Source organism: Scleropages formosus, chromosome 14 (assembly GCF_900964775.1).
Source record: "Scleropages formosus chromosome 14, fSclFor1.1, whole genome shotgun sequence".
Classification (NCBI taxonomy): Eukaryota; Metazoa; Chordata; class Actinopteri; order Osteoglossiformes; family Osteoglossidae; genus Scleropages; species Scleropages formosus.
The window spans coordinates 14,494,777-14,521,033 of NC_041819.1; the positions used below are offsets into that span (position 1 = coordinate 14,494,777).

Sequence of the window (26,257 nt, forward strand, 5' to 3'; positions counted from 1 at the left end):
TTCCATCAAATGACTTATCAGGAAAGTTACAGATAGGAAGGAAAAACCGAAATTTGCCTGAAACACATTGAACTGGATGACTTCCTTCCTTAGAATGAAGCCTATTTTTTAAAGGAGGCAGCAAGACACATTTCCACAAATGTAATTTGACGGAAGATGCTGTAGTCTACAGAATCGTATGCTTGTTTTCCTTCACCTAGCCTGTACCTGTTGCTGGGTGGAGCAAATCTAACTCTTTTAGTGTTTACACTCCAGTGTTTTATTGCAAGAGTGGGTCAGAAGGGACTTTTACACAACAGGCTCCAGTCTTTATGGCGCTTACATACAGGAGAATGATTAACAGTAAGAGTTGCACACGCAGATTAATAAGAGAATGCTAGGAAAGGGAAAATTCTCATACTCCATAAATGATGGTAATTCTATACAATAAATGTCTCATTCTTAGGCTATACTGTTAGGCCTTTAGAATAAAATTGTAATTTTTCCAAAGATATTTACAGAGTATTACTGATTCAAAAATCTCTTAGGCCTATTTAAATGCTCAGAAGACTTTTAACAAAAATGACAAAATTGTATTTGTGCATTTCATTAATAAATGGTAGAACTCAATTAAGTTTTAAATGATGCGATGACATTGTAATGATGCAGAACAGCAGCATTCCAAAGGACAGAAATGTAATTATTTGACGGTTTATTTTAATGGAAAGGTAGCAAATGAATAATGTTCTGGGCTTTAGGTTAGACATTTTTAACAGTTAAAATACTACATCATACCTGGAAATTTACTCCACCTTGTCTTAATTGACCTTTCCCCCCAGCGGTCTCCCCTTTTAGCATGTAATGCCATGCAGATTTTAACAGATATAAACAAAACCACTTGTAGTAATTCAGGTTGTCAGGAAAAAAGTCATTAAGCCGAAAAACAACTTTTAGAGGTGGGCGCAGACAGGAGTTTTAACCGTTAGAACTCAAGGGAAACAAAGAAAATACAGTGTTGCCTGTCTGTTTAAAAAGGTAAGTCTGAACTGTTATTTAGGAAATGGCTCTTTATAATCCACAGGATTTAGACAAGACAAGCCAAGACTAGACATTTTTTCGCTGGTTTACCATGCGCACTGCAGTCCGGGCGAAGGCGCAATTTGACGCGCGTTTCCCGAGACCCGCGCGCTCCTTGTTTCCTTGCGCGCGATCCTGCTCGCTGACGTCATTAGCCTGAAAACCGCCAAAAGTTGACGAGGGAGAAGGACGTAGAAAAGCGGTGACAGTTAAAAACCAGACAACTAAAATCCTTAATCGCATCTCCGGATAAAATCTCACATCTTGCCTAAATATTTCTGCGGGGACCCCTTTCTGAAGTGAATATCTTTACAGTTAAATTTAAACAATTAACTGTGTTTCTCTACTGGCAAAAGACCATCGCCGTTCGTGACCCGGCAATTCAGTAAATCACCAAGACGAAATTTTAAACAAAAATGGGTTGTGTTTAAAATGACAAGAACCACTCCACGCAGCTCTATTCTTGATCAGAGAAGTGAACTTCTTCAGTAAAGGCCATAGAGTTTGGATTAAAACTAGAAAATCTGACAAACCGGCCACAGACCGCAGACAGAAATATGGATGAAATCATTACACATTTTCCTACATTGTCAGGCATTTAGTTACACTGAACTGTACACATATTTTTAAATCTTAATTTGGTGTTTAGGGCGACTGAGAATTTCTCTAAGATGAAATTCTTCCGTAAGTGCTGCACAAGGGGAGGGAGGATGATACACACACACACACATTTTCAGAACCGCTTGTCCCATACAGGGTCACGGGGAACCGGAGCCTACCCGGAAACACAGGGCGTAAGGCCAGAGGGGGAGGGGACACACCCAGGACGGGACGCCAGTCCATCACAAGGCACCCCAAGCGGGACTCGAACCCCAGACCCACCAGAGAGCAGGACCCGGTCCAACCCACTGCGCCACCGTGCCCCCCGGAGGATGATACATTCATCCCATTTCATATCAACACAGTGCAAAACTTAGTAAAAGCATTTGTCCTCTTTGTTACTAACTGACCTAGGCATTGTTCAATTTTGCAAAAGAAAAGCTAATTATTCAGAAATTAAGTTTAGTGAGGTAAATCAAAAGGATCGTCACGCGACACGTGGGACTGAATGTGTTTTACATAATTTTAGAAGCTCAAGGTTGCTTTTCAACTCCTCTCCACAATTTTCATAAAAACAGCGAGCCTGTCCTCAACTTATTTTGATGTACTTGGCTTGCTTCCATTATGGACGATTCATTTGGGCGGTGAGTTGGAGCGGGTTGGAGCGGGTCCTGCTTTCTGGTGGGTCTGGGGTTCGAGTCCCGCTTGGGGTACCTTGCGATGGACTGGCGTCCCGTCCTGGGTGTGTCCCCTCCCCTCTCCAGCCTTTCGCTCTGTGTTGCTGGGTTAGGCTCCGGCTCCCTGCAACCCCATATGGTACAAGCGGTTTCCGACTGTGTGTGTGTAAGTAATTGCTAATGTTTCCTAACTTAAAAGCTCCCCACATTAAATGAGAGTGGACGCATCTCCTTATATTTGAAGGTTCTAATGAAGCTCACAGTGAAGTACTCACCTTTAACTGTTACATTATCCTGAAAGTGTTGTTTTCTTTAGAGCAACCAAAATACAGCGTAACCGATGCCATTAATTACCTGCCGTGAATGACTGGTATACTATTCATTACGCGGCTCAAAATAGTGCCATGGTCCAGGGTGAATACAGAGGCGTGGACTGATTTATTACACAGTGACCAGTCTAGGGAGCGTGAGAATGAGTTCTGGTTTTTACTACTGTACAACTAAGCGTCACAGTGTAGGAACGAAAATACAAGAAAAACTAGCGTGGAATGGAAACCTGGGAGGACATCAGTTAAAACTGGCAAACTATGACTGCATAATATATCGTGAGCTGTAATCTCCCATCATTTATGTCTTCACTGTCCACTTTGGATGGAGACCCTAAAATCTGCATTTTTATTCATTTAGCTGACACTTTTTCTCCAAAGTTAAGGCACTTATACAACTGGGTAATTTTTACTGGAGCAATTTAGGGTACCATGGGTCCAAAGGCAGCGACTGTAACCACTATGCTAGCAGCTGCTGTTTTAACTCCTTAGTATACTCTATATAAAAACATGAATATTTCTGGAGTGGGTTCTTTCAAGGAACAACAATCTTATGCGGCCTCAGAGATTGCTTTAAAGGTCTTTTTTTACAGCGCAGTTTATATAGGCCAGCTTGTCCAGCAAATCTTTAATAGTCACAAACAGATTTACTTGTTCCTCTGCAAACTGCATTATGGCCCTAGTAATGATAGGCTGTCCTTTTTGGAATTTATTGGACTGAGTTGAAGAAGAGCCTAAAGTTACAAAGGTATTTTAAATGGAGCAGCAGCTAGTGCCAATGGCCCTACACCTCCTAGACTGTCAGTCAGAATGTGGGTTCATATGTGGCTATGTGAAGTTGCCGTGTTCTACCTGTGTTCCTTTGGGTTTCTTCCCAGAGTTCAAAGACATACCTTTCAGTTGGATTTGTGCCTCTGAGTTGCCATTAGTCTGTGTGTGTGTGTGTGTGTATGTGTGTGTGTGTGTGTGTGTGTGTGAGTGTGCGGTATCCCATCTGGGGTGTATCCTGCCTAGCCTGGTTCCCTGGGTTAGAGTTGGAGCTAGGGTTAGAGCTCTGGTTAGAGTTGTAGCTAGGGTTAGGGTTGGTGCTAGAGTTAGGGTTAGAGCTAGGGTTAGGGTTGGAGCTAGGGTTAGAGGTAAGGTTAGGGTTGGAGCTAGGGTTAGATCTAGAGATAGGGTTGGAGCTATAGTTAGGGCTAAAGCTAATGTTAGGGTTGGAGCTTGGGTTAAGGTTAAAGCTAAAGGTTAAAGGGTTAGGGCTGGAGGTAGGGTTAGGGTTGGATCTAGTCTTAGGGTTAGAGCTAGGGTAGGGGTTGGAGATAGAGTTAAGAGTTAGAGCAAGAATTAGGGCTGGAGCTAGGGTTAGGGTTGGAACTAAGGCTAGGGAGGGGGGTGTGGTGGCACAGTGGGTTGGATGGGGTCCTGCTTTCCGGTAGGTCTTGGGTTTGAGTCCCACTTGGGGTGCCTTATGATGGACTGGCGTCCCGTCCTGGGTGTGTCCTCTCCCCCTCCATCCTTACGCCCTGCGTTGCCAGGTTAGGCTCTGGCTCCCCGCGATCCTGTTTGGGACAAGCAGTTCAGAGAGAGTGTGTGTGTGTGTGTGTGTGTGTGTGTGTGTGCTAAGGTTATGGCTGGAGGTAGAGTTAGAGTTGGAGCTAGGGATAGGGTTAGGGCAAGAGGTAGGGTTAGGGTTAGGGTTAGAGCTAGAGGTAGGCCTGCAGCTAGGGTCACGGTTGGAGCTAGGGTTATGGGCAGAGCGTTGGAGCTTGGGATAGGGTTTGGGTTGGAACTAGGGTTACGGTTAGAGCTAGCTGGGTTTGTACAGAGCCCTGAAAGTTTGGAAAATGCTTGATTTTAATTGGGGTGATTTCAAGGTTTGAAATGTGCTTGCATTTTTAATATGTACTTGAAAATGCTCGATTTTTTTTACAGAAAGTCAGATGTAATTTAAAATGTAACTAAAACCGCCAGCCAGTCGTTATGTTTTATTTTGTTTTAATTTCCTGAGGCAGCGTTCTCTGTTCCGGTGTGTCCAAATAAAAAAATAAGCACGTCATGTGTCATTCGATTTATCGGCCCCTCTATTCACCCGTCGCGCATCCATCTCTATTAACATGTCTCGCTGTCATTTCAATGATAACTGGCTGGAGGATGATAAATACAAATTTTGGTTTTTCTGCTATAATGTAGAGCTCTTTTGTAGTTGTCACCCTAAGTAGTATGTGTGTGATAGAGAATAACATTCAGATTCAGAGCATTAGTGCTTTCAAAGGTAAGATATGCAATTAATTAGTTAACTGGGTTCACTGCTTAGAGTTTTTCTAGGTGGTTCTCTTTACTGCCGTTTGGTGGTTAAATGAAGTAGACATGCAAAGTAGAGTCCAGTTGCAGTAGCAAGGGACCATGCCATGTAATCCAGAAAAAAATAAATGTTTAATTACAATGTAATACATACATGTAAAAAAATAAAAAGATTGTATTAATTCACATGCCTAAATGAATTACTTTGGACTGATGGAGGAGATAGCAGAACTAAAATCAAAGAAAAAGAGGATAACCGCAGATATTCAGGTTCTCTACACCTCTGCTGATCATAGAGCAGAGAAGGCAGAGAAATTTGGAAAACTCAGCTTAGTTTCAAAATCGAATGGACTTTGAAGAGCTGCTAAAGAAAAAGAGCAGGCTCTAGAAAGTGTGGAGTGTTAAATAGATGAGAAGCTAAAGGAGTTGAAAGCGCTTCCATGAACTGTAGTCTAGGGTTGGACCAATGTGCAGGTCTGTTTTAGGGTTGAACAGTCAAATGTGCATTTTTTTTCTCCGTTCCTGTTTAATTGTTTTAAAAATGTTTACAATAATGTAAGAGACGAGGCAGGAGACAGGAGATGCAGTCGCCTGTTGCTGTGAGCTTTTATTTGCCCTTAGACAGGGGAGAAGGAAGGAGACCGGAAAGGGGGACTAGGGAACAGGTAGGGAGAGGCTTCATGCTGGTCAGGTCGGTCGGGACGCGGGCGTCATCTCAGGGTTCAGGTTCACCTCGTTCTCCTCCTCGGTCTCTTCCCGCTACTGCTGGGCCCCGGGGAAGAAATAGGGAGTGAAATCAGCCCCAGCTGTGGCTGCTTTGCCCCCGTCTCCGCCCCCTCCCCGGGCAGCCTCGGCATGCTACAAATAACATTACAAAGTGGTGTTTTGTTGTCTTGTTCAGTATGATAAGGAAAAATGTAGAAAATGTATTTAATTTCAGAGCAAATCAGTAAGGAGTCAGGTAATATATTCTTGTGTTTATTTATTGGTATATTTCTAAATCATACTATGGAAATTGGGTTAGAATTTTGTCCCAACCCCCCACAAAAAAACTCACCTAACCTACAGTTGGCAACGAATGTACAAAAATACAACCAAAATTAAATAAGTATGCAAGATATGAACTAAATATAAGTTGTATTCATTCTGAAGATTCCAGTCTTGTAGCTTGATACTTCGAGTTAAAGGGGCGCTGTTTAAACTCACCAAGGGTGGCTTTCATCAGTTTAAGTAATATTGCATCAGCGAATTCAATGCTAGTACTTGAAAAATGGATTTGGGGGCCTTTAAAGTGCTTGAAAAGTGCTTAAATTTCACTCTTAATTCGTACGAACCCTGTCTGTGCTCTGGTGAGAGGCTCTGGATTGCTGCACTGACACTGCATCAGACAAGTGATTATCAACACTGAACGAGTGAAATAAACCAGTTTAAAATCAGTTGTCAGCTTCAGCTTTGAAACAGGCCTACCTAAAATACTTTTTAAAATGTACACGGTAATTAAATTAACAACCTTTTCCAACAAAGTCCTTTTTTTGAATTACCTAAACATACATTTAGAGATTTTATTCTTAAACAAAATTCTTACTGTAAATTCTTGGGTCTTTGAGAAAAATCTGGACTTTGTTCTGCAGGATAACGACACCACCTTGCAGACCTATTGTACTGTAAATATGTAATTAAACAGACCCAGACAAAAGGCTATAATCCTGTTACTGATGTCACACCTAGAGTTTACCAAACTTCGGCAGTGTAGTTAAGTTACTAATTAATAATGTCAAGGAAGTATGAGGCACAGGAAGAATATCCTGATTCATTGTCATTAATCTTGAGGAAATTACATTTCGCATTGAGGGAATGATGTCACAACAATAAAATATTTGGTATTGTTTCAAAACTGAGTTTGTAATATTTATTTCTCTTTATGAAGAATGTGGATCTGCAAAAAATAACAGTACAAAAAAGTTTAATATAATTTGAGCAGAACTGATTTGTTTTGCATAAACACATTATCAAATATGAAATTAACATATCTACCACCACTAAAAAACAAGCAAACCAAAAACAACCCCTTTATCATCGTAAACAAGTAGATTTTTAACAAAGTATCTACAAATGCTCATTTTCTATGTACAGCAAGATTCATGCCTGCAAAAACATGAAGGATATTGTTCAAGGATGTTTTGTATAGGTACAGAGAACTTGACAGTGTCTCATAATGTAACTGCTGGTTCTGGGCAACAATGTCCCCATACCCACTTCACCATTACCAAGCAGTAAAAATTAACGCTCATCCACAGGTTTTGTATAAGTCCTACTGCACTGTATTTATGGAAATTGTATGATTGCTTTTGAAATAGAGGATAACATACATTTAATTGGGTAAAATGTCTGAAAATCCTGTATCTATACTAAATGGTCAGTGTCTTTCTGCGTTGCGCTTCAACCTTATTTTCAAGGTGTATATTTTTTAAAAAAAAAAAAATAAAAAAATAACCTAAGGAGGACTGAATGAAGTTCAGTTATAGGTCGTTTAAGTCCTTGGGGTCTTCCCCTTTTTTTTGCCGCTGCGCTACAACCTGGAGTTCTCAAAGTACCTGTACTATCATTGCCCAGGTCGCATCTCTCCAACTTCAGCTGCAACTTTTTTAAACCCACTGTAGAAACATACTGCCACTCATACAAATACGAAAGAGAAAGTGTCTCTATAAAAGGGATTGTTAAAATCTATAGACCACAATCTGCAGTACTGTACACACCGAGGAACAAAGAAATGAGGTTTAGAAACATTGATGAGTAATTGAGCTTCAATGTTTCTATAGCCAAAAAACAATGTTACCCAGATATCAAAAGTACAAACATGGTCATTGCATGAAAACACATTCTTAGGATGCTTCCTTCAACCCAAACCTACCAAACTCTTTGTATTGAGTAAAACAGAACACTAAAGTCATGCCAGAATATTTGCTACACTTATTAGGCTAATCACTTTTTTGAATAATTTGGCACAGTAAACATTAGAAAAAGTATAATTTTACTGTGTGTGTTTATGTATTTATATTGCTATTTTGTACATGGCAATAAATCAAGAGGACAACATCTCTTACATTGGGAATGTCTTCATTTCAGTTTCTCATTACTGGATCATCTCTAATTTAGAATTGCCACATTTCAGGAGAAGAGCTCTATTACTACTTCCAAAGGACAAAACATATAACAAAGAGTGCTGTTTTTATTAAGAATTGCTGATTCACTGGTGGAATTACAAATTGCTAGAAAATATTAGGCTGTATGAAAAATTGAAAATTTTAATAAAGAATGTAGCATTCTCTTTATCCTTCCAGAAAAATAGATGGTCTAATGTTTGTACACATAAGTCCAGTAAAAACATTGCTCTAGCGGCGCTTGATCGGGACCAGCCTAATGCTGTACAGATTATCTTAAGTAGTTCATAACAAATTAAGGTACAATAACTTATGGTTACATTGCATTTTTACACATTACAATGAGACAGTCACTAATACAAAGTTATGCACTGGGTACTTCAAAGACCACACCCAATGGAACATAATTTCTTGAAACCTCTGAGACACAAGGTAAGTCTTCTAATAAATTAATATATTTCTTAAATCTACCAGGTTAAGCAACATGGAAATAAATCAATAGTTTTGTTGAATGTCTACATTCCAGTGCACTGATGGTTAAGAATGAAAACCTTAAAATGAAATCACATTTAGGAAACTTCAGAGAAGAAGCAAGGACATAAAACAAGGAACAGACTCAAGATGATTCTCTTAATACATGCAAGTTTAAAGCGAGTGAGAAGAAGGCGAGGACAGTAACAGCAGAGGGGTCTTTCTCTTGGCACACAACAAACTCACTGAAACCAATAAGGGAATGGTGGTCAGTCAGGGACCAGCTAAGGGTCCAACAACAGCTTAGAGACTAGTGCCATATATGCAAGAAGAAAAGCAACTCAACAGTGCTGACAGATGCCGAACATCATGAGAGACATCAGACCCCTTCCACTAGGAAGCAACTCTGATGCAAAGGTGGGATCTTAAGTCCCCCAAAACCTTTGATTTCTTGATTCATATTGGAGAACATTTCCAGAGCACAATAACCAGTAATAATCAGTTCTAGATTAAAAAACTAATTTGAATGAAATCTTTACAGCAGAATAATAAAAAGTCAAGTATAAGTTGTAGTACATTCTTTGTATTTAAAGAAACACACACAGATAAAAACTTCCGTAAGAAATATTTACATACTGAGCTATGTATATCATGTCGAGAAGCTTGCAGTCCCCGTATGGAAAATCCATACCTTATATTGATGTTGATATATTGGCAGCATGTTTATATGTAGAAACGTTTTGATCTTTTTCGAGACAAAACATAAAAAGCAATTATAAAAAAGGGAAGAGATTATAAAACAAGTCAGTCAACCCCACGAAGGGTCTGTGGGGTGCGGATAATGCCCACTAGTTCTGGTGCCGCTTCATGTGCAGTGCCAGGTGATCGGAGCGTGAGAAACAGCGGCTGCAGGCCACGCACTTGAAGGGCTTGGCGCCAGTGTGCTTGCGGTAGTGCCGCGTCAATTCATCCGAGCGGGCGAAACGCCAGTCGCAGCCATCCCAGGTACAGCGGTAAGGCTTTTCTCCTGAAACGGAAGCAGAGCAGAGAGCCTTGGTCACACCACTGTATATGCAGAGAGATTCTCTGATTATATCATAATTATCCGAAATGGGCTAATGAGGGGTAACGTATATAGGTATTTATTAAAGTGGATACATATTCTCCTGTGTAAAACTCCTTCCTTTCAGACAAAACTCAAATTCAGCAAAAGCAAAGCCTCATATAATACCAGTCTAAGGTCTGAATACTCCTGGGCAACACTTGTACAGGACCAACTGGACAGGGGGGGGGAAAAAAAAAAAAAAAAAAAAAAAAAAGTGTCATCTCTTCATCTCTGGGAACTGCTGCACAAGACTATGGGGGGGGGGCTCATTTCTGGCTCAAACTTGCTAACCAAATGTCTAAACTAGTTTCCAGCAACGGTACCCAAACTTTTGACTCACGTTTGATGCAGGTAAGTTCTTCCCTTACTGAAAGCGACCGATTACAACGATTGAAAAGGATGGACTTTGTGGCCAAGAATCAATGTCATTTCCTGCTCTCTCCAGTTACTAAAGGGTCACACCTGCACCCACACAAACGCCTCTGAAGGAAGCTTTTAGAGCTCCTGGATCCATTATCCTTGGTGTGCAAAGTTCACCCAGTCCACGCAACTGGCGGAGCACAAGAGCGAGGCTATGCACCACGGAATTCTTAAATGGCAGTTGGGGGCGGAGCCAAACGAGTATGTGCTTGCGGTTTGTTGAGTAATTCAATTCCTTTTCTTGTGCAAACACAAAGCAATTTCTATGGAGTTAAACAAGCTGATAAGATCAGGACATGTTCAATGTGTAACAATGTCCTAAAAATTCTTATCCTTAACTACATTTGCAGCAATACTTATACCTTATACATAAATGGATGCAGACACACACTTGACATAGTTGCTTTTTGACATAAAGAAGTTATGAAGCGCTAAAAAGAAAGCTGCAGGGAATCAATAGCGCACCCACACCTTTGTTTACAAGCATACATATGACTGTGCTTTCAGGCTTGCGTGTGTATGTATGTGCTTGTTCTTTCATGCATGTGCTGTTTTTACCATTCATGCCTGTAACATCTGATAACACCGAAATGTATATTAATTCATAAGCGGTGCTGTATCGCTGTCAGCTTGTTCGATTTCAGTCTCAGAATGTAAACTTTTCGCCATTGCGCACGCGCATTCACAAGTCGACATATTAACGTTTGGGTGTGACCCGCAAATACTGGCACCAGAATTATGTACGCTGACAAAAGTTTCCTTAACAAGGAAGCCTGCCCATGTATTGACCCTAAATATTTACATTCGCTCTTCTCATGGAAATCTCTCTTCATGAGATGCCAAAAGCAGGTATTGCCAAATGACACGAAACACCCCTGCCGATCTTTGTTCGGGGAAAATGATTCCTGTAACCAAATGGTTTTCATTAACCTATATTAAAATTAATGTTGAGTTCTGCATATTCCTACTCACCCATTGTTCTTAAGCATTATCAGCACATCAGGCCAAAACCTGTTTGAGAGCTTCATGTAGATATAATATGGAACATAACAAAGGCAATATTTTTCATTACATTGGAATGTGTACAAGTCTTTAATATGAGGCAATGCAGTTTTGCCTTAATATGCTATTGTATCTATACACCTCTTGCCTTCATTAAAGGCAAATTGTGACATGCGTGTTACAGCCACGAAGTTACAGCAGTGTTTAGTAAAGCGACTCGGAGTTGTGACATCAACATCAGTCCAGCTCCGGTCAGACAGTGTATCAGACTCAACTGAACAGACGAAGCCCTACAACCTGCAGGCAATAAAACAACGTGCTAGAGGTGAGGCAGGACAGGTGGGAGGGTCCCAGGTGACCCTCGCATGGTTCAGGTTTCAGTCGCTAACATGAAGTGTCAAGTTACTGCATCCCCCTCCTGCCATTCCTTGCACTCAACACCCCCTTTTTGGGCGATCTTACAAAGCTCAACCCAGTGACCTTCCACCTGCCGAAACTAGAAGTTCATGCGACATTTTTTCCCTCCTCACTTGTTTTCTATATTGGGTTTCAGAGTTGCAGGCTACCTGGAAAGGCGCAGAGGTTTAAGTGCCTCACAGTGAAAACGCATAACTGGCTGCTTCTCCGAGCAAGACGATATTCACCTCCAAATAAGTTTTAGCCCCGTGGGGTGAAAGGACGCAAATGTGTTCTGGAGAAATAACTCCTGGCTAACGAAAGTGTGCGGTGGGCCACTTTGACAGGGCAAGAAGAGAGTTATTGTCCTCTCACAGCAATGAGGTGGTTCTAACCAGCAAAACTGATTTCATGTGCAGCGCTGATCCCAGGGTCAAAAGTATTGCCTCCCTCGCACTTATTCTTATCATGCCATTTGCAAACAGCACTGTCCGATAGTGGCGCTCTCAAACGAACATTTCATTCCCCTAATGAGCTGACACAGGACCACGTGCCAATGCGGGGGCCCTTGTGGGGCCACAGTGTACATACAGGAGGCCTGGTTAGGGAGCACGTCACTGTGAAGCTGCCCCTGAATGACTGTCAGCCACCTGCTTGACAGAAGCAAGGTTAGAGTCTTGCCTATAAATACGCCCATCATTCGCTTATGTGTTTTTAATAGTAACTGTTAAAAATAAGAAAGCACTTTTAACCAATGTTATTACTCTCTCATGATAAAATGCGAGGCTTTATATGGTGGTCATTTCGCAGCCGAGTGTTATTCAACACCATCTCATGGGTCAGTGGGCCATTTTATGGCCACCGTTGTGAGGTGCTAGCTGAATGTGTGCAAACAGTTCAGACTCTCCAGAGGCTCATAAAACCCCTATAGTACATGTTTGTGCCTCTTGGGACTTTATACACTGATCTCTTTATAAAAGGAGGGCAAGAGGACAATGACAGAGATAAATGTTAAACTCTACCTGAATACAGTCATGAAGTTAAAAAATGGGACAAAAAGATTTTGCCAATAAAAGACATTTTTCTATGATCAGGGAATAAATTTCAGAGTGCCTCCTAGATGCCAATCGAAGCTATTTACCTGAATAATACTTCAGCATCAGTCTCTACTTTTAAACCTTTTAATTGCACTCATGGAGGGAGATTACAGCAGTGTATTTTATTGCTTTACACTGAATGTGGAATTATACTGTGAGGTGAAGACCAATCTGTTGCTTTTGCAGTGCACTGATACATCATTTCACAATTCCACATTCCTTTGATTAATACTATATGAAAAATCCTTGGAGTTTTAAAAAAAAAAAAAAAAACTCCATTAACCCATCTCTGTATGCCACATTGCATTGCATTTAACACTAAGTCACCGGTGCTTATGGGATGAGGGTGCTGAAATATCACATTTGTCACTATGTTGGCCAAGACAAAGGACCCACGCGAGGCCATGCCGGCAGATCCAAACCGGTCCTTGTATCATTAATAGTAACTTGGGATCCAGCTTGATACATCACTGGATCATTTAAAAACAAGAAAAATTCTCTGTGTGTTTTCTCACATTGAAACCCCTAATATCCTATGGCCATGACTAGGAGTCCTCCTTAAGACCTTATACCATTATCCAGGAAAAATCAGGACTAACTGATCTACCTATCATCGGACCATCCGTGCGGCATGCTTAAAATCTGGGCCGCTTTACTACAGTTCCTCACAGCTGGGAAAATCCCCTCCAAGATGATATGCTGAGTGAGCCACACATTAGTATAAAGTACAGTCACTCACTCACAGTAGACTCACTCTACTCTACGCAGTCAATTCAGTAGCTCAGCTGAGAGAGTCAACATCACACTGAAAAAGGTTGTGAGCCACATAGCCGGTCCTTGAAAAAATGAGGTTAGAAAGTTATGCCTTGATCAAAATCATTACGATATGTCTCAGACCAAAACCATATCCCAGAACTTGCTGCTAAACCTGTTAACGTCAATGCAGGCGCTTATTGTAAATTCGCAAGGCTATATATTTTTATCTTGAGAGCTGAGTGACTCGGGGGGGGGGGGGGGGACCCTTCCAGGTCAGCTGTGTCCCAGCGGTTTGCTTGGACACACAGATCCGTGTACTGTCTGCTTGTTCCTTGGCGCTCGACTTCAGAAGCGTGGGTGAGCAGGAAGAACAGGTTTTTCACCTGATGCTCTGCTTACTCACTGTCTCAGGTAATGGAGAAAGGCTTGTGCGAACATGCAAAAAAAATAAACAACCAAACAAAATAAAATAAAAAGAAGCAGAGGGCAGATTAATCCCTGACTCCCCCTTTCACTACCAGCACTATGGGCTCTTCTTTCCCCTGCTTTCATGTCTTCTTCCCAAGTCCTGGCCCTCCGGCCATATCTGCGTATCATAATCCCTGCATTCCATGCAGATGACTGAAGTCAAGCAGCGCACATTTCCAGTGAAACCCAACTGTGCGTTGACATTCCATACTGGTTTCGTTTCCCAACACCCATTCTGCCTACCCAAAATGCCGCTGACAGCTTCAAACTCCCCTTACCTGTGTGTGTCCTCTGATGAGCTTTTAGGTGGGAGCTTTTGGTGTAAACCTTAGCGCATCCTGTGAAAGAAGAACAGGAAACAAAGTTTTATCACCTAAGATAGCCCTTGGGCAAGTGTACCTTTTGTAGTTTTGGCGGGTGTTAGATGCTTATGCCTGAGGGAGTGACTCACCTGGGAAGTCACAGTGGTGGATCCTTCTCTTCTCCAGCTCAGGGTTGTTCCGCCGATTGTACTTAGGTCCCGTAAGGACACCCTGGCCCATCAGCAGTGACTGGGGGTGAATCTGAGCCATCTTAACTCCTACCCTGGCCTCGTAGGGCGGTGGTGGTGGGAGGATGTTGATGGGCTCCACCTGGTTCTCAGGACTTCCTGGCTGAGAGTTGGGTGGAGAGGGAGGTAGGCTGTGAGGCTGAGGAGATGGATAGAAGTGCTCAGGCATGATGAAACCAGCTGCTCCTGTTGTCATAGTGACGCTGTTGAGGTTGTGCATGCTTCTGCTGCTGCTTCCTGACTGACTGCTGGACAAAGGCATTGTGAGGTCACCACTGCTGACCGGTAGCTGGTAGATCTGGGGATGCTGTGGGCCAATGTGGATGTCGTCGGATGCCACATCAGGCTTGGTGAAAAGGCTGTTCACAGTCTGTGGCATGCTGAAGACAGACGTGAAGTCGGGGAGCGTCTGGATGGAGCATGGAATGTCCACACCAGGCTCTGTCTTGATTTGCTGTATATGAGGCTTGGTGGAACGGTAGAGACCCGTTCGCAGGTGGGTCGTGTTGGGCAGGATCAGGTTGATATTGACACTGTATGGGGTGGGTTTCTCCTCAGAGAAGTACTCGTCCACTACAGAGGCACTCTCCCGTCTATACTTCTTGTCCATCATAACCGGGATTGCCTGAGGACCCTGCTGGGGCAGGTACTTCTCCATCTCTAACCGGGTCTAAAAGGAAAGAGAAAGAAATGCGGAGGCAGAAAAAATATCAGGTGACTTTGCACAGTAGATTCCCAAGCTGCAGTTCTTTGACTGAATGCCAAAAAGTTGGAGAACCTAATTTTTGAACGTCACTAAGTCATCCTCCTCCACTCCTGGATGGAATCACTATGACATCATCAGAGAGGAGAGGAGAGGAAAAGTGCCAAGGGCAGCAAAACTCGTGAACGCCTTGGCTACTTTCGGAAGTAAATGGAATGAGTGGCTTAAGTAGTAGTACAGCCCTCGGAAGTACTCCCCTTTTCCAAGCCTGGCATTCCATTCAGAACACAAATAGTGAAGAGCATGAATGAATTATTCTCCTTCTACCTTGGACCCTATATATATATATATATATATATATATATATATATATATATATATATATATATAATGTGCCAGTAATTTCTTCTCCAATTAATAAGTTTAAAGGAAGCACTTAATGCATAAACCATAGAAAGCTTTATATATCTTCTGCAAGAACCAAGAATATCCTTAACAAAACAATTAAGCAAACACTTTGCTCAAGTTTTTTTTGCTCTTGCTCTGGGGCAGAATTTTAAATCTTGGCTGCACCAGATTCCAGCAAAGCACTACACTGTGTTCACCTGTCACATTTCAAAAGCTCACACACATACTTCAGAACAAAACAACCTGTACTGCATTTAGATAAACAGATTCCGGATAGGTGTGCCAACCAAAGCAGGCTTGATCCATGACCAAAACAATGTGAAAAAGATTAGCGGATGAAAACCACTATCACAAGGACCACGTTAAAAAAAAAAATACACTGCGGGTGAATTGCTGCTCGGCTGGACTATCAAGAAACATTATCCGAACAAACTTACAGCGTGTACAAAGCAAGAAGCAGAGGAGAGGTGATGTCTGAATGCCATAGCCGGAATATGAATTCCTGAAACCACTGTAGGATTCTCTGCTTTTGACAGTGTGGGTAAATAATTTTCTTCTTCCCATAAATAATTAGATCTTATCAACTATCCACACATTCCCACGTTCTGGTTAGGAAGCACATGTACAATGTCCACTTCAATGTCCCGTTTCATACTGCTCACAGAGAGTTTATTATATACTGTACTTTAACACATTCATTCTGCTGACACTTTTCTCTAAAGATGCATGCAACGTTAGGTTGGTATAATAAGCTTACTTGATCATTTACCCATTTATACAGCTGGGTAATTTTTACTGTACCCATTCAGAGTAAGTACCTTGATGAAGGACATTACAGCAGGTAGAGGATTCAAAGTTGTGCCTTTAGACTGCAAGGAAACGGGGTCTACCACTATAGCACCTACTACTCTCGGTAGATACCAACTTCTGAAGTACACTCTTCTTCTGCAAAAGTGACTCTACAGGACAGAGATACAATAAGAGGAGGAGTGTGAGGAAGGGGGTTTTTTCTTCCAGCGTTCAAGAAAACCTGTGGTGTTATATTTTTCCTCGAGATCACTCTGGAGAAAAGCGTCTACTAAATGAATAAACGTATATGTAAATGCAATCCCTTTCAAAATCGGTTAACTCTGCTGAGTGCTACTACTAGTATGCTTGGCCTCCCTCAACACTGGAAAAGGTGCTACTCCCCTGCTGTATGGGATGTAAGAAAACAGTGTTTAGAAGTTTAATGGCTCTGAGTAGCTGGCTGTTTCAAAGATGGGCTGTATATTCCTTTCCATGGTCCCGTTTTAGAGCTTAAACTTAGGTAGTGAGGGACACCTGACGTGGGCTCCTCACACATCTCTCTCACTGCCATGACAGCCCAATTCCTATTTTAGCTGAGAAGATTTGAACTGTCAGGTACTTGAATGCAGCCTCCAATAACACACTCCAACAACACAAACAAGCCACACATTTACACACTGCTGGTACAACAATGACGGTGGTCGGTCTCATGTGTCATCTTTGCCCCGTTCCCTTACTGCGTTGCCTTAAGATGGCCTGTAACTCTTGGTCTCAACTGTTATGGAGCGCAGCTGAACCTTGATCCATTTAGGAGCAAGTTAATGATTTCAGCAGATTTACAACTTCTCTGTAATACAATACAAGAAGATAACTTGAAAGGGGGGAAAAAAAAAAAAAAAAAAAAGTATTCCCCACATCCATACTTGGTTAATTGTGAAACTTGACTTTCATGACAGCAGGTAGTCTAGCGGTTAAGGACATGGACTTCTAACCTAAATCTCTATTACTCCAGTAAGAATTTCCAGCTACATTAATGTGAGTTGCTTTAAATAAGGGTCAGATAATCAACACACTAATATTAATGACATCATATTTAATTAATACAGTGCAAACTGGGGGAGGAGCTAGTAACAAATGATACCTTAGGACAAGAGTGGACATTTTGCTGATCTCATGCCAGCTACCCTTTGTATCTAGACAACCTAGGAGATGTCTCATTTTAAATTGTTCTGAACAAAAACTGCTGAGTCTCTAATCAGTGGCAATATTTTATCATACTTTGGAATGCATAGGCATGGAGATTTCACCATGAACGTGTTTAAAAAAAAAAAAAAAAAAAAAAAGATACTGATATTCTCCTTGTCTGTTACTGAAAGTCATAACAGCACAAATCATCTCAGGACCACAGACAGAGAAAACAAAACCTTTGAAACCCAGTGGATATTTTATGGTTTGCAGGAAAGAGATAAGAGTTGTTTGGGCATCACTTCATGTTTCCAGATGCAGCAGAAACCTAAGGAAGAGTTATAGTTCTGTTCCGTGCAAATGTGGTCAAGTGAAAATGAGTCGACCGCCTCCGGCCAACAACCTTGGTGCTGAATTCGCCATCTATTCAAGTAAATGGCAGCACTGGGCAAACATTCAACTTCAAAAAGTACCAGATTTTAAGAGTGAGACAGTGCAAGTGGCTATAAGAACTGTGCTCCACATAATGGTTATGAAACAGCAAACTTTGTACATAAGAAAAGACAGCATGGTTAACAAAGAAGAGTCCCAGGCAAAGGAAGCCCAGACTGGTCACACTTTGCTGCACAGGTGGAAAATTCAAAACCTTTCAATATCCAAAAGGGACGGTCACATTTCAAATGGAGAAAAAGCCTCATCAGTGAAGTGTTTCAGGAGTTTTTTCACCCCAAAGAGCCTTAAATCAAGGACCCCACTGTACATTACCCCCCACACACCCAAGACCACACTTCTGGTGCAAAGCACCATTGTTTTGTCTACACGATACATGTCTCTCCAAAGCTGGACAAGACCCAACCACCACATTACAGCACACTGGTTACATACTTTAAAACAAACATTAAAAAATAAAACTCATTCAGATTGACAGATGTCCCCATCCTCTTCACAGAAACACGTTCTCGCTCAGCACCTCTGATCAAACACTTTGCAGTAATTACGGTACCATAAAATCTTGTGGATGATCTATATTTCCCACCAGGAACCATAACACACATCAAACAAAAAAAAAACCATGTCAAAAAGCATCTGACAATGAGCTGCACGTCAACACAAAACTCGGGATGCTTCCGGCCCCTCGAGAACGAAGGAGACAATTCATATTACTGCTTGGCAAGACATCAAACAAGCCCAACCCCCCACCCTCATTATGGAAATCAGACAGAATTGACTAACATATTAATTTTAAAATTTCAATATAATGATCTTTGACAACAAGAAGCTCATACCTTTCTTCTGAGACTGCTAATTTTGTATATGTAATTAAAAACAGTATGTATGATGCCTTCATGGCTTTGTGTTAATTAAAGACTTCATTAGCTGCCATTCCCATGAGTCTACAAAACTATCAGAGCTGCACTTACACTGAGAACTTGCGCAGGTGAGTGAACAATCGCTGCTAAACAGTACGTTGTACAACTGCATTATAACTGACAAAAAGTGCAGCTGATCAAACAGGCTACAGCAACATCTGTATAGGATGGTTAACGGGGCCATTAAAATTACTGGCTAAACAGAATTCCATTGCTTTCCCATAAAACACAGACATTGATATAGACTAGGCCTGTGGACCATATTCGATCTATTAGGCTCCTTTTTCTAAAAGAAACTCAGACTACATACAGGATACGCAAGTTTAAAGTGTATCCTCTTTCCCTTTCAGTTCTAATAGTAGATATAATTCCACAGACACTATTGATCATTCGAAAGCTGGAGGAACAATCTTAGACCAAACAAAGGATTAAAACAGGATATGATTTTGACACTTGTGCTTTGAGTAAAATAAACCAAGGGAACCAAGAATGCATGACAACAATAAGTGTGGTAAAAATGTATTGCGGTTTTACATGGGGACTGATGGAATGAGAGCGCAGTATTTTTCCCCACCATTTCAAAAGCGAGCACTTCTGGCGAGTTGTAGTGAATGTACGTGGCGGAGTCTGTACCAGCAGGTCCGACTGCATGCTGATGTCACTAGACAATTGCTCAGATTAAGTGAAAAGAGTTCAAGAATCTGTCTTAAGGCCAACATCATGCAGAGCAAGACCAGATAATAAGAGCCTACGCCTTTTCGGAATTTATGTGCAATTTAGAGGATAATTACACTAAAACGTGCTCACAATTTTTTTGACTATGAAAAATACATTCTGAAAGATTAACTTGGGCGTGCCCGTGAACAAATGGTTTGGTGACTGAATGTGCTCAAGTCCTCCAAAAAAAAAAAAAATCCTTTCAGTTCTTAGTGATAAATGGCCTCAAAGGATTTGGAGTCCAATTAAAAACAAGTTTCGCTACTTGAGTACACATTCTTGCATGAATATAATCATAAAAATAAGCCATAAATTACATGAACAGTGCAGCTGTTACCATGTTATTCTTGCACAATTAACTTATGTAACAAAGAGAAGTTGTACAAAAATGTGCTGGAATGTGCCCTGACAAAACTCAAATAACACAAGTTCAATTTATTCAATTTATTTTTTTACTGGAACACGGGAAACCTCACCCGTCCCGGACATGGAAAGGATTGACACAATTTCATGTTTTATAACAAATCTGTTGACACTAAAGAGACATTCTGAATCATTTACAAAACACAGTAAAAATTTTCTGCAATAAAGTGTTTAATTTAATATACACCACTATAGCTACAGATGTACTGTATGTGACCTCTGCTACTTTTTAAAATAACTGTCACTCAGAAGTATTCACGAATTACCTTCCTAACCATTATTTATTACTAATTAACCCTTGCCTCCCCCACCAATAAAACTATGATTTATAACTGTTTTTTCCCTTAAGATATTGAACATTTAACCTGTAGGTTGTTAACACATCCCCTCTATAATAAGGACACAAGTAATACTATGCAATAACTGTGACTAGTATAGTACAACATATTTACATATAATCATTATTTTGTGATTTCCATTTCTGCTTTACCATTTGCAGAATAAAATTATACCCGTGGAGTATGGAAAAGGTTAAAGGAATAACATGCTGAGCACATGCTGATGTAACCGATTTTTTAAATATTATTGTACACTTAACAGTTACCGAACAAGCATGACTAGGATAAAAACTCTGACCAGTTATACGAAAGAGAAAAAGTATTTCTATACACCCAAATAATTATAATCATAATTGATCTGCCTCTTGCCACTAGTACTTGGGGAAAAACCAGAAATTTCCCTCTCACTATGAAAGTTAAAATTGTATCACTACTTAATATTCATGTTATGGACTAAACTATCACTGCTATTAAGAAGTGTTAACCAGAAGCCGTGTACATATACATGCAGAAATACTTCTATTACTTATTAAGTAGCATATTAACTTTTATTTTTGGCCTATATTTTTTCGTTCTGAAAAGACTTTAAAAAAATCCATCTGCTTAAGTTTCATAAACATTATCATAACACATCATACCAAATCATGACACTGATTAGAGGATTCTGTACATGTACAACAAAGTTCAGGTAAAATAAAGATTCCCTTTTATAAATTTAAATATTGTCTCGTCATAAAACATATAATACTGTAAAATTGGCACAATTAAAATGCAGTTTAATATATCATATGAAAATTATTTTCTTTCTCCGGCTCGACGTAAAAAAGTATTGCCCAGCATTTCTTAAGTTTTAAGCGAGTTGAACACCGCTAAGAGCGAGTTTGTTTTCACCGCCAACCTCCACGAGTCTCCCTAGAGCTCCGGGTCCGACCACCCGGTGCGGACCGTCCCTAGACGGGAACGGGGACGGGGAGCGGGAGGGGGGGAGCGACGAGCGAGCGAGCGAGCGAGCGCGCACGGCGGGCGGGGGGCTGGGGACAGGGCGGGACGGGACGGCGGGGGGATTGATGGTGGTGGAGCGAGAGTCGGAGCCCCTCGTACCTGGGACAGCTCCAGCGGGTTCGCCGCGCCCCTCACGCCCGCCGGCTTCGCGTCCTCGAAAACGGACGCGTCCTCCGCCACGGCGGCGGCGGCGGGGTCCCCACCGGACATGATCCTCACGGGCTTCAGCTGCGTGAACACGGCCCTCTCCTCCGAGGGGGGGACGCTCGCGGACAGCCCGATACTCGCCATCAGCTAGTTCTGTCACAGCGGAATACAACTAGAAAGAACACCGCAACTGAGTTCGCTCTGCCTGCGATAAAAATGGCGAAGGTGCTCTGTTGCTCTGCAGCTTCCCCGCCGCCTGTTGATGTTTTCCTCAAATCCAGGTGAGCTTCACCTCCTGATCCCTCCCTATACCGGGCAGGTTGCTTTACCTGCGGTGAAGTAAGAGGGCAGCGTCGCGGCCGGCAATGATTGACAGCCTGGCCAGCCAATCAGAGCCGAGATACGAGCCCTGACCCAATCACCTGTGCTGAAGGTTTGCGCGACGTGTATCCCTCAAGGATGTCTTCACATACTGCTGGATGTTTTCCAGAAAAGATTAAAAAGAACAACTCGCTTCATTGTTACCCGAATATTGTTTACACACATTATGCTGGTGTTTAGTACAGACGTGCAAACACATTTTGATTCGGAAGTTCAGGAAATACTGATTAACGGCAAAATGCATAAAATAAAAAATATTAAAAATGTGTCAATATCAGAGAAAGCTATACTATGTCTTCAGACAGCCTGCTGAAAAGCAGAACTGTTCAGGCTTCAAAGGAAAGATTATGCTGCTCGAACGATTGTTCTCTAAATGCAAAAGTGCATTTTCCTCATGGTTGTTTAAACTAGGATCAGTTTACTTCTAAATTCTAATTCCTCACCTTTATCCCAGAATGAACAATTCAGATTGAATATGTTTTTACAATTCAGGTGAATTACCTCTCTAAATTCTGCTGTTACTCTCTTTGTCACTTGCGATACAAGTTTATCATATTTCTCAACAGGGTTCCTATCTGAGAGTTAAACAAGCAACCCACACCCACACACTTTCTGAACCACTTATCCCATACAGGGTTGTGAGGAATCAGAGCCTAACCCAGCAACTGAGGGCATAAGGCTGGAGGGGGGAGGGGACACACCCAGGACAGGACACCAGTCCATCGCAAGGCACTCCAAGCAGGACTCGAACCCCAGACCTACTGGAGAGCAGGACCTGGTCTAACCCACTGCACCACTGCACCACCGCACCCCTCTTAAACAAGCAACCTTTAGTTTACAATGCTATGTCTTTAATTGTCCTATCAACTGCTTCCAGATAGATATTCTTCTTCTTCCTCTTCTTCTTCTTCTTCTTCTTCTTCTTATTATTATTATTATTATTATTACTATTATTATTATTATGTGTATACATTACTTTCCATTATCTAACATGAATTAGGTACAATGCTAGATACACTACTCAAAGCTACTTACAAGTATGTACCCACCTGTACAAAAGAGCAATGCAGAAACACTCACTTAAACAGTTAGGAATGCACTCACACAGCTAAACATTTTCCTGAAACAATTCATTCTTTTTAAGGGTACAGGGTTTCTCCTGGGACTTGACCTGGCAAGTTTTCACATTTACATTTTACATTTGGCATACGCTTTTCTCCAAAGCGACGTACATCTCACAGAAAATACAATGTGTGCATTACATTAGCAAAAAGAGAGACTTAGATGCGGACGCGTGATTCTAAATCACAGTTTGTTACTTTCCACCATATGAACTAATGTACATCACACGAGTAGCTGCTTAAAGGTTTATCCAAATAATTGATGATTCCTAATCATACCTAGGGGGGTGCGGTGGCGCAGTGGCTTGGACCGCAGTCCTGCTCTCCAGTGGGTCTGCGGTTTGAGTCCCGCTTGGGGTGCCTTGTGACGGACTGGCGTCCCGTCCTGGGTGTGTCCCCCTCCGGCCTTACGCCCTGTGTTACCGGGTTGGCTCCGGTTCCCCGTGACCCCGTATGGGACAAGCGGTTCAGAAAATGTGTGTGTGTGTGTGTGTGTGTGTGTGTGTGTGTGTGTGTGTAATCACACCTAACTTGACTAACTTGATGAAAGTTATACATCATGAACATTTATACATTACATGGACTTAAGAGATCATGAGAGAAGTGAGTCTGGAAGAGATGAGTGAGAGGGAGAGGTCATTCCACCACATTGGAGCCAGAGTTTGATTAGAATAAAATTCAAAATAAAAAAGTATTCACTGAACACACTCAGCAGAACAGAAATGTAAAAAAACCAACATTATCTTAAGATGCTATCAGTGATAACTATTATTTAATTATATTCCCGGTTTAAAGACATGGAATGGAACCTGAATTTCCAGTTTTATTCAGATCATCCTCTTATTTTCTTTATTCTCCATCTAAATTTTCTGTCGAAAAAAATCTTTCACAAACCAAGAAAAGGCTGACCCACCCACACTTTCTGAACTGCTTGTCCCATATGGGGTCGCAGGGAACCGGAGCCTACCCAGCAACACAGGGCGTAAGGCCGGAGGGGGAGGGGATACAGTCAGGACGGGACGCCAGTCCGTCGCAGGGCACCCCAAGTGGGACTTGAACCCCAGACCCACTGGAGAGTAGGACCTGCTCCAACCCACTGCGCCACCACATCCCCCCCCAGGCTCCCACTAATATTTGGTATTTCTTAAACTTTTGCCCACACTTAGTAGTTCTCTCTGTCCATAACTAAAGAAACTGTATTTGCATTTCAAAAGACTGGCGTTGTTCCTTCTAAAGTGAAAATGAAAGATTTTTTTATGATTTTCTTATTTTGGAGAACTTTGACATTTTACTAAAATTATGCTTATCCATCCTTCCATCCACCCATAGTGAATAACTGCTTGTCCAGTGCAGGGTTACTGTGGTCCAGTGCCTATCCTGGAAGCCTATCCATATATACTGAGCAGGATTGTGAAATGACCCATGTCCGAACCCGTAGCCCACAAGCAGCGAGGCTCCTGTGCTACCTGCTGCACCACTGTGCCACCCAGCTTTGTTCTTATGGGCACCTTAATAAAGTGATTGTCTCTAGAGGCCTATGGGGGGTGCGGTGGCGCAGTGGGTTGGACCACAGTCCTGCTCTCCGGTGGGTCTGGGGTTTGAGTCCCACTTGGGGTGCCTTGCGATGGACTGGCGTCCTGTCCTGGGTGTGTCCCCTCCCCCTCCGGCCTTATGCCCTGTGTTACCGGGTAGGCTCTGGTTCCCCGTGACCCTGTCTGGGATGAGCGGTTCTGAAAATGTGTGTGTGTGTGTGTGTGTGTGTGTGTGTGTGTGTGTGTGTGTGTGTGTGTGTGTGTGTGTGTCTCTAGAGGACACACCCAACTTACACAGGTAGTCTTATATATGCAGAGAGCTAGTGAACTTGTGTCCTTACTGTCTAAACCGGGCTATAAGAACTGTCCAGAAAGACTCCCAAAGGACCTTTCATGTCTCACGTAGGCTGCACATATTTCACCACTCATGTGGAGCTGCACAAAGTAATTTAGGAGCATACGTGGATAAATAGCAGTTTCCAGCAAGCCTGCACATGTGGGTGAGGTAGTTGTCCAATGTGCCAGAGGGGACAACATTATGCAACTAACAAATTAAAAAAAAAAAAAAAAAAACGGCTTGTCTTAACCAAGTGCATTAGCTTCAATGCTGTTTTTACAATGGTTCATACACAAAAAACACGGTTTGTTCCGACTGTTCAACGTGAAAATAAATCTTCATCTCTCAATCAAATGCAAAGGCAGATAAAAACAATGCCAGTTTATCTGGAAAATTTAATCATCTCTCAGAGTACCGCTAGGCTCCGTTCAGAGGCCTCTTAGCTTTCTGTTCACATCAGTTTTCCGTGTGCATATTTTTTACCTTTCTCCTTTATTTATTGCTATCCTTTGGGCATCAGGCCTTCATCGCATTCCCCTCAACAAAATTTAATAATTTTACCTCTGACTTCTTTGTGCTCCTCCACCTTCACTGAGCTCCCCACCTTCGAGTTTTTTTATCCTTCTGTTTCCTCTTCAGCCACTTGTTCTGGTGCTTCTCCATCTCATTACTTCATTAGAATTTTACACTGAAGCAAGTCAAGTTAGGTAAATTTCTCAAGAGTACAACAGCAGTTCCTCTTGAGCCTGCAGCCTCTCGTAAGTCCCCATCCTCATCCGTTACCCTCCATGCGTTGTCAAGTTACTGCCTACACATCACTGTCTAATACCTATAAATGTTTGATCGCATTTTGCCTTTTTTATTATTAAATTTTTCTTCTGTTTTTTGTGTTGCAGTGGAATCATATGCTGATGATAGAACCACACTCTCTTACATCGTTTAAAATGGGTATTATCCTCGAATTATTGCCGCTTATCGTGGAATGTGTGATTGTTATCTTTGCTATTTTTACAGTGCTTTTCAAACACCATTTTTATTTTTATATTCAATTTAGGTGTTAAGAGAGGAAAATGCTGTTTAGTAATAGAGTTTCAACAGTCCATTGAAATCCCATCGTAGCTTCCTGAAGAATGATTTCTACATGAAAAAGAAAAAAGTAAATATGTCACAATGTGTAGTGTGAAAATGAACGTCACAAAGCTTCTCTGAACAAACATTAAAAATATCCCCAAAATTAAGTAAGTTCTCCACAAACGACATCATAAGTTATAACTACTGGTTGTTTAAGGTTTGTTGCATCAGAAGCAACAGACAGTTGTTGGGTAGAGTTAGTTTTTGCTCTTGGTGGTTTCAATAATCCATTCTTCCACCTTGTTACTCCAGTTGATTGACTTTTTTGTGGCAAACTAATTACAGAG

The 26,257-nt window shown here is 41.7% G+C and overlaps 1 protein-coding gene across 2 annotated transcripts; it reads right to left on the minus strand.

Moving 5' to 3' along the window:
• Positions 1-8,251: 8,251 nt before the first annotated feature.
• Positions 8,252-25,469, minus strand: klf5l (Kruppel like factor 5 like). Of its 2 annotated transcripts, none has more exons than XM_029258057.1 (4): positions 25,401-25,469; positions 14,288-15,056; positions 14,115-14,174; positions 8,252-9,619 (listed from the first exon to the last, which is right to left on the minus strand). In XM_029258057.1, exons 2-4 carry the CDS (start codon positions 15,042-15,044, stop codon positions 9,441-9,443), a joined length of 996 nt encoding a protein of 331 aa, XP_029113890.1. In that variant the 5' UTR covers positions 15,045-15,056; positions 25,401-25,469; the 3' UTR covers positions 8,252-9,440. The 2 variants fall into 2 exon arrangements, with proteins under 2 accessions (XP_029113890.1, XP_029113889.1); XM_029258056.1 differs by lacking the exon at positions 25,401-25,469 and adding an exon at positions 21,421-21,794.
• Between the last annotated feature and the right edge of the window lie 788 nt (positions 25,470-26,257).